Here is a 9,178-nt window from a genome sequence, read left to right as displayed (position 1 = left end):
CTTGGTCAAACAGAGACCCATAACAACACACTTTACCTTATCAAAATCCATTTTACCTTCAGTGGTGGTCTAAATCACTGCCATAGGAGTATTTTTCTGGCGTCTCCGATGGTTGGCAAGTAATTACCACCAACCTCTGACTAACTGCGTGGTTTTATTTTGAAGGCAAAAATACTTCTTCCGATCAATTTCACTTCCTTAATTCGCTTAGCACACATCCACCAATCACAGTGGCTCCTGGAGTCATGTGACTCGCGGCGGCACATCTTAATGACGTGTGTTGTGTTTTGGTGAAATCCTGCGCTGAACGAGAAACCTGTGAAGGCCCAACGTTATTTGTGTGTTTGTGTTGTTTTAGTCATTCGCAATGAACAAAAATAAGGCCAGTAGCGTGTCGTGGGTGAAACCAGCGGAGCCTTCCTTTCTGAAGAAGTTTAAAAATGATGTTGGTTATAAAGAAGGGCCGACTGTTGATACTAAGGTATGTTGGTTTGGCTAGTTAAGCTAGTAGCACAGTCCCCGGATAACGGTCACTCGTTTTAGTGAAATCTTAGCGTTAGTTAACTCTTTCGTCAGCTTCGTGTTGTATTGTATTTGGTGTTAGTGACGGTGTGTTTATTAAATAATTCACGTCGTTGAAACCGGAGTCGACCTCTGCACCGGACCTCGACCCATTCAGTCAAACCATGTTAACACCGCTGTCCCTCCACTCAGTCTCATTCATCCAGCGCAGTGAATGAAGCGAGGTTACTTCCCTTACAGAATGAGTCTGGTAAAGAAAAACTCATTGTCTGTGTTTTATATTCCCCTCTCAGCGTCAGGAGATGCCGACACTGGATGATGACAGCGGGAGTGATCGGGAGGATGAGTTACCTCAGGTTGTGGTTCTAAAAGACGGAGATCTGACCGCAGAGGACGTGAAGAAGATCAAGGGCGATATGCGCTCAGGAGGAGGCGCAGAGAAAGGTGAATGAGCATGAGCCATCTCTGTATGTAAGAGGGCATCTTTGTTTCAGTAGACTTGCTGAATGGTGCGGTCCAGTTGTGTTTTAGTCATGTAACTGCCGATGACGGCTGAAACTAACAGATATTTTCATTATCGATTAATATGCTGATTATTTTCACAATTAACCCTTAAGTCTGTGAAATGTCAAAAAAAGTGAAAAATGCAATCACAGTTCCTCAGAGCCAAAGTGATGTCTGCACATTACTTATTTTGTCCAACCAACAGTCCAAGCAGTAAAGACCTCTTCATTCACTATCATAAATGACAAAGTAGTGAATTCTCACATTTAAGAAGGTGAAAGCAGCCAGTGTTTGAGATTTCTGCCCTGAAAAATGACTTCAAACTTTTGTTTGACTATCAAAATTCATTAAAAATTGTTATTTTTTAAATCGACTTTTCCATTAATCGTGGCTCTACTGCTGATAGGCTTAATGAGATCATTTTTACAGAACTCTATTTCATCAAGGCAACAGCAATAATCTAAATTATCACTTGCAAAAAGTGTGTTTCGATGAATTATACACATCTATCTTGTCCACAGATGATGAACCTCCTCCTGATGGTAAAATCCTCTTCAAGAAACCAGCCAAGCGCTCCTCCTCAGACAAATTCCAGGGCATCACCGCCAGCTCCAGCAAGAAGAAGAAGAAGAGTGATGGGGGAGAGGAGAAGGAGGAGGAGGAGAAGAAGGAGGTGAAGTCCGGAAAGACAGTAAAAAATAACAGCCTTCTGTCATTTGGAGGGGACGAGGAGGACGAAGAGGAGGACTAAATGTTAAAGGTGAAACGTAAGACTGTCATTACCCCTGTGACAGGGAGGAATCAAAGTGACATTTGAATATTAACGATTATGTGTTTCATAATATTGACAAATAGTAACAAGGGTGAAAGTAAAAGACTTTGTATTCTCAATAGAAACTGTCTGGAGTTCATCAACAGTGTGCAGCCGGTCCATTCTGTAGTGTTTTTTTTAAAGGGCAGTGCCAATATTTCTGCGTGCTTAAGCCCACTGACTACAAATAGTCTGTTCTTGATATGACTGACAACTGTTCCATTCATTTTAGTGCAGCAGTGTTGAAATCAACTTGCAGATATTCAATTAGCTTGAATAATAAATCTATCAGAATGTACACTGGATTATCCCTTTTTGTTTTTTTCAAAGTTTATTATGGCTGACAGGAGAACAGTGATAATTGTCAACTCCACCTGGTGCATTCAAAGACACTCAGACATCCTGAAATTCAAAGTCTGCTGAACAGAAACAGCTAGGGCTGAACTTCCTGACCAGTATTGCAATTGTGTTAAAAACTGTGATCATACCAAACCTTGTCACAAATGCATTCTGTTTCTACATCAAGAGAATCAGACAAAAATGTATTTTGTATTTATTAACATTAGTTTGCTATCCTGATGATAGCTGCATACTGTTGTGGTAAAAACGGGAAAGCAGTAATTAAAAAAAAAAACAAAAAAAACATTTAGCCTTAGGGACAGGATTTTATTAACAAGCTGTTTGTAGTCTGAAAATAAAATTCCAAAGACAAAGCGCGCAGGGATGTTGCCTATATTCTAAATGTCAGTGACTCCCAAATGTCAGGTAAAACTCCAGTGTTGGATGAGTGCCTGTGAATGCGTCAACAGTGAGTTTTTCAGACAGGGCCCAGCTCACAGCTTCAATATGATACCATGCAAACTCATCTTTGCCAGAAAAAGGTGAAGTAGTGTTCACTTTGTTTACCTACCTCGAACAAGTTTCAAGTCTCTGAAATTTTTGTGAAGCCCACTGAGACATTTTTTGAAATATTGAGCTGTACCATAAAAATTGACTTGAAGTTGATTTCAATACTGAAATGAATGGACAGCTGTATAAAAGACTTTGGTCCACAGAAATTTAGGCAGTTTGTAGTTAATGGGCTACAAAATGGAAAACCATCAGTGTGAGTCTATGTGTAGTTTGTCCTGTTTCATCAAACATCTGGCAAGAGAACATCAGCAATACTTAGTGACAGAGTTTAAGGGTAACTGGTATTTTTCAACCGGGACCCCATTTTCCCCATGTTTTGTGTGACCAGTGGGAACAATAAGTTTTAAAAGTGGTCCTGTATTAAGCAAAACAAGGTGCAATGTAAATGTAATTGGTAGGTGTATACTGTCAAGGTACGTCCACTAAGTGCTTTGCCACTGACAGGCTCAGATTGTTATAGTAAGTGTCTGACAACATCATGGAAGGATCCCTACAGAGATAGACCTTTCTGTTTAAGAATAAGACCCTTTTTGTTTAACCAGAAAGAGCATGTCTGTAGGTGTCCTTTCTTTATGTTTGTCAGACACTGACAGTAATAATTTGAGCCTGTCAGTGGCAAAACAAGCACTTTTAGTGGACGTACATTGATAGTGCACAAATGTCCATGGCAGCCTGTTTTGAAAACTGTTGTCTCCATTAGACAGCAAAGCCTGGCAAATAGGTTCAAGGTTGAAAAATACTTGTGTTAGCCTTTAAGAAGTCAGAGTACACATTTTCCAGAGATTTCTGCAGTCTAAAACAACCAGAGAAAAGCAGAAGCTGTGCTTTTGCTGTTTGAAGGTGCTCCTCAAAACCTTTGGTGGGCACTGAGCTCCACACAAACTATGCAATTTAATCTCATAAATGGAAATCAAGCAACACCAGGTTCAAAAACTGGGAGAGTGATTTTTGGAAATTAAACTATTAAATTTTTTTTGTCTAATTTTACAGTGACCAGTTGTCACTCACCTGGGTAATTACAGTTATTTCTGCAATTATTTGCAACAATTTCCTTTTTGTAAAGGAATTTTAAAGAAAGAAATACAATTTTTTAGGTTTGTCAGAAAAAAGTAATTACCTTCAGGTTCAGTCCAAACTAAGACAAATTTTGATGACAATTTTTTGCCGTGCTTTTGGTGCCTTCCACTTTAGGAAACAACAAAATAATCTTCTCCATCCCAAAAAGAACCTGTTAAGACCACAGTTCCAAGTCAGTCACCTCCTAGTCCCGGTGGCTTCTTGGGACTTGACATTGCTACAGACTTTCCACCTCCTGACACAGAACATGGAGTCAGAACACATTTAAAGACGCTTGTCATTTGCAGGTTAAACACCTGCATATTAAGATCCTATTGTTGCTTGTGCTTGAATCCTCAACATTATTTGTATCTGTCTGTGGTGTTATCAGAGATGTAAGTGTGTTTCTTAGTGGTGTGCTCATTGTAGAGTTTTTAATACATTCAACAGTGTGTTGAATGTATGAATATATTCTAGCTTCGACAAAGGAGCTGTGACAGTTTATGTAGGAACCATGCATTCTTGTCAATGCAATGATATGATTTTTTTTAAATATGTGGATTTGTTTTTGTGTGCATTTTTAGAGAATGGTCATAGCTGTAACATTTGAAATATAAAACATTAAATCAACTGCACAACATCCTGTGGTGTATGCTCATTGTTTTCTGTGTGTGTGTGTCACAGTTGCACTATACTGTGGTGTGTTCAGGTCAAGGTATGGAACTGATTCGACAGTGACCAATAGAGATGAAGATGACAGCATTGTCAATGTCCTGAGAGCCATATGAAGAGATGGCCCAACAAACACTATATACTGTATATAAAGTCCTTGGTTGTATTCTCTCAGGTGTGTGCTGCCATTATCTCTGCCACTCTTAAGTGGTCGGTCATAATTTTAATTGCCTTTGAACTAGCCATGATAGGTGTTCCCCCATTTCCAATCTTTGTGTTAAGCTGAGCTAACAGGACAAGACAAGAGTGCTATCACACTAATGAAGCTTTAATCAGGAAGACTGTTACTCGCTCATTCTACTTTTCGTTGATTAGGGGCATTTACTCTTTTAGTTAAACCAACCAGATTAAACAGCAAGCTCTATCAGCCAATCATATCTTATATTTAAGATGAGATTTGATCGAGACGGTTCACCCCAAAATTAAAAAAAAAATAATATATCTTTCCTCTTACCTGTAGTCATTTTTCTCAATCTAGATTGTTTTGGTGTGAGTTGCAGAGTGTTGGAGATATCCTGCCTTCTCTCCAGTATAATGGAACTACATGACACTCTGTTTGTGGTAATTAAAGTGCCATAAAAGTACATTTGAAAAACTCAACAGCAATGTCTCTTTCCAGAAACCATGACCCAGTTACTCAAGATAATCCACAGACCTGGTTGTGAGCAGTTTCATGTAGGAACTATTTATATCTGTTTTTAAAATATATTCTTGGGTCCTTTAAGCACCACAAGCTGAGTGCCATCTAGTTCCATTATATTTGAGAGAAGGCAGACATCTCTACAGCCGATATCTCCAACACTCAGCAACTCACACCAAAACAATCTAGATATATAAACAGCACTACAGGTAGGAGGAAAAAATATGCATTTTTTAATTTTGGGGTGAGCTGTCCCTTTAAACCTGCTCTCCTCTCTGTTGCTGTCAGCTTCCATTTCAGTGCAGACTGTAATGACCTCTTCAGCCTCTAGTTCCTCATTGAAGCCTGAGCTCACGAGAAACCCGCTCCTCTTCAGTCATCACCACCACTGGTGTCTGACTCCATCAGGTATCACTATTTACAGATGCTCTACCCCCCCTTTAAAAACTGATGACATCACACTGGGATCTAATCGCCAAAGACTTTTCTCATTTATCATCTTTATTGAGCACATCAATAAATATTTGTTCACTCATATGAAGTCTGTCCAGACTGAACTGTATTTGGAAAGCAAATAAGCTTTTCCCAAAACAGTGAACCATTCCTTTAAATGTCAGCACTGACCGGGAGCTCTACACCATGACATATTTTAATTTATGCATCAGTTACACACCTGATGAAACTCAGACTAGCAGAGGTAAATGCAGAAGATGAGGCAGTGCAGACCTGTAAGGAACATGATTACAGGATTACTGTAGTGTATACAGTTTTTTCTTAACTGGCACTGAAAGCTAACCGTGTGTGAAAGATGCATTTTAAATGGACACTTAGTAGATGTAAATGACACACACTGTGCATATGAGCAAACAGAAATGAAAACACAAGTATTATTTCAACCTCTTTATTCAAAAAGGCATGTTTCATTCTCACACCTGCATCCAGATCATTACAATTGATGGAAGAAACCTTGACTTAAAAATCAAAAACCGAACAAAATCATTGCATTTCGTGATAGGACACTGCCCTCGCTTTCGTCATCGCAGCCTCCATCGTCCATGTAATAAATACACTCACTGACTCTCACTGAGCTCTGGAAATAGGATTTTTTTTTTTTTCCCGTTAAGGCCAATGCTATCCTCTCCACCTGGGTTTGCTTTAGTTGACCTTCCTCTGCCAAAAACCTCACAACAGAATCAAAGTCAGCTCAGGTAGGACAGATATGTTTCTCAGAATATCTTCAAGAAACAAGAATACAGAGGATTAAATTATTGGAAATGTTTCACAGAGGGAACAAATACACTCAAATCATTAAAGATCACATACAAAATCGACACTTATGCCACCGGATGTGTGACAGAACTAAGGTAAGGGGTTTTAAAGGTCCAGTGGGTAGGATGTAGGGGCATCTATGTCAGAAATTGTATTTATAGCTGTTTTCATTTGTTTATAATCACTTGAAAATGAGAATAGCTGTGTTTTCGTTACCTTAGAATGAGCTGTTTATATCTATATACAGTGCAGTTTCTCTCCCATGGACTCTGCCATGTTGTTCCAAAGTAGCCCAGAACAAAACAAACCAAAGACTGGCTTTAGATGGGGCCCTTTGTGTTTTCATATCGCCACCAAAGGTCTCCATCAAGCTATGCACACCGAAGAAGTTGCAGTTCTAAAACCTCACCACTAGATGTCACTAAGTCCTACACACTGGACCTTTAAAGACATGAGCATTCAGGAGGCATGAAGGGTCTGATGAAAAATATAGTCCAGTTTATGCAGCAACATGGGAAATGTAGGATCCAGTGTTTCTGGAGCTTGGCCCACACTAAACTAAAAGTCAGAATATCTCACCCTGGGCTGCTCAAATTTGGACAGTTCTTATTTTAATCAGTCTTTTGTGAGTCCACTGACTTTATGGAAGCACAGTACTGAATTGCTGGGATATCCTTTTAACACTCTGACTGCAGAGGCAAACTAAGTATAGTAGATTCAAGTTGAACCAGTAAGTAAACTGGGACTGAAGTGTGGGTAATAATTTGACGGTTTGCTTTGTTTTGTCTTCAAATTCTGTTTGTTTAACCTGAAGGTTTATTCAAAATCAGACTGCTCATGCTGTCTGGCCAGTCTGACTTCTTTTCACTGGTGTCGCTGTGTTGTTAGGTAAAATGTTATTTTACTGATAGAAACCACGAAAAAAGACCAAGTAATAATAAAGGGGGATTATCCTGTGAGTAGCCTGTGCTGTCTTGTTCTAAAATATGTCAGTGCAGCACTATGAGGTTGTATGAAAAGTGATGGCTTTTCCTTGTTGGCACGTGTGTACATGCTGCTGTTAATAATGGTGTATGGGGAGAACATAAAGGAAATGGAACACATAAAAACAGACTAGCGAGTATGTTCCAGTGGACTTTCCAAAGGCATCGGAGCACAGACTCATTCTCAGAAAGGTGCTGGATAAAACTCAAACATTCTGGTTTCACTCCTTTTCCATTCAATTGAATATCTGTGAAGAATTTAATAAACTCCATCAAGAGGTTCAGTCATCCTAAAATCAATCGTTGCCTCATTCTGAGCAGGTCTAAGGTTTCAGCGCTGAATTGGGGACATGGCAGAACAGTGGTCTATTTATTATTTCTATCCGAATGATGCAATGCTTCGAGCAGTCCCAAACTGAGTCCCCGCATTAAGGACAGCTAATCTCTCTTGCTCCCTCTGGCTCCCATCACATTCAAGTACAAAAAGAAAAGCGGGTCAAAGGTCACAGTTCCTCAGGTTAAAACCAGTGTGGCGAGGATCTCTGACAAGCCAACATCTCCCGTTCTCGGCCTCCTTGACCCCACTTATCAGGTCAAAGGTCAGCTGGGGTTCGACACATTCTCATAGGTGATGGTAACATTTCCAGCGTGGACCTCTGGGTGAGGACGCGTGGGATGACGGGGTCTGGAGAACCTCTGGTGTTCCGTACTCATCTTGATTGGTGGATTTACTGTTGCTGCTTGTTTTTTGTTGAAAGTTTTGTGTGTAAGATTTTTCTTGTCTCCCGTCCACAGTGTGGTTTTGTTGGTGCTGGACTTTCTATAAAGATTTCTTGGTCAGTTTCTTGCCCTTCTTGAGGGAAAGCTTGTTCTTGATGTATCCACGCTTCCTCTTGGCTGTCTGCAGAGGGGGAAATGACCAAAGACACAACTGAGTAAAAATCAAGACTAGCTTTGACACAACAGTAACAACTTCAGTTTCAGAGAGCAAATAAATGCTCCACATAATTAAGACCAAACCTTTATAATTAGATCTAAAAATTAGACCTCAACTAAGACTGCAAGTCTGTACCTGTTTATGTCACATTCATTTTTCTGTTTTATGTTTTTTTACAGACAATTTAGGGGCATACTGTGTAAGGGGGACAGAGGGGGACATTTCCCCTGCACTTTTTCAGAAGGCTGTATTACTTTAATTAAAAGTAACTTTCCTTAAGAGTTGTCTGTGTGAAATTTCTGCCTATGACAAGTCTTTAAAAGCCTCTAGTCGCCAGTTTTACAATAAAAACGTATTTTACAATTCATATCACTTTGAGATATAAGGCAGATATCAGGGCTCTATTGGTGCAAATTTGACATTAATCTAAGCAAAAGTAGTCTCGCCACCAGACAATCAGAGATCTCCGCCTTCTGATAGTCTGGGGACACTCCTTTCTAAAGCAACGGCTCTTGCATTTTTGAAAAGGACACGCCTTCTCGGAAATGTGCGCTCCCCCTTTTCTCGTCCGCAGGGAAACAAACACACAGAGAGCTTGAAAATGGATGCCGAGAGATTTAACTCCGTTTTATCAAACGTGGGCTCATCCGTGAAGAAAATATTTTTTCCAGCGGATGTCTTAGTTACAACATGATTGAGCTAACTGGAGTAGTTTCATGTCGTATCCGACAACGGGAGGCTTTTAACAGATGACGTCCTGTTGTTAGCTTTGCTGCTAGTGTTAGCTGTCCCTGTCAGCTGCAGCCACTGAT

At 39.9% G+C, this 9,178-nt stretch overlaps 2 protein-coding genes across 2 annotated transcripts in view; one reads left to right on the top strand and one right to left on the bottom strand.

The window, feature by feature from the left end:
- The first annotated feature begins 247 nt into the window (after window positions 1–247).
- Window positions 248–4,445, top strand: kiaa1143 (KIAA1143 ortholog). The gene is made up of 3 exons (XM_050047742.1): window positions 248–481; window positions 816–966; window positions 1,548–4,445. The coding sequence occupies exons 1-3, from the start codon at window positions 368–370 to the stop codon at window positions 1,775–1,777; spliced, it is 495 nt and encodes a 164-aa protein (XP_049903699.1). The 5' UTR covers window positions 248–367; the 3' UTR covers window positions 1,778–4,445.
- Window positions 4,446–6,064: 1,619 nt separating this feature from the next.
- Window positions 6,065–9,178, bottom strand: part of LOC126392352 (dolichyl-diphosphooligosaccharide--protein glycosyltransferase subunit STT3B-like) — a 71,275-nt gene continuing 68,161 nt past the window's right edge. Inside the window, exon 16 of the mRNA XM_050047710.1 lies at window positions 6,065–8,330. Coding sequence (XP_049903667.1) covers window positions 8,250–8,330 — 81 coding nt within the window. The 3' untranslated portion in view covers window positions 6,065–8,249. The remainder of the gene's footprint in view (window positions 8,331–9,178) is intronic.

Source organism: Epinephelus moara, chromosome 6 (genome assembly GCF_006386435.1).
Source record: "Epinephelus moara isolate mb chromosome 6, YSFRI_EMoa_1.0, whole genome shotgun sequence".
Lineage (NCBI taxonomy): Eukaryota > Metazoa > Chordata > Actinopteri > Perciformes > Serranidae > Epinephelus > Epinephelus moara.
The sequence above is the reverse complement of the archived record's forward strand: the minus strand, read 5'-3'. Positions and strand labels throughout refer to the sequence as shown.

Excerpts from the sequence above, each read along its gene's own strand:
- kiaa1143 (XM_050047742.1), top strand. The coding sequence starts at position 368 with ATGAACAAAAATAAGGCCAGTAGCGTGTCGTGGGTGAAACCAGCGGAG. Across the intron at positions 482-815 it reads GGCCGACTGTTGATACTAAG|CGTCAGGAGATGCCGACACT; the intron begins GTATGTTGGTTT and ends TTCCCCTCTCAG. Across the intron at positions 967-1,547 it reads AGGAGGAGGCGCAGAGAAAG|ATGATGAACCTCCTCCTGAT; the intron begins GTGAATGAGCAT and ends TCTTGTCCACAG.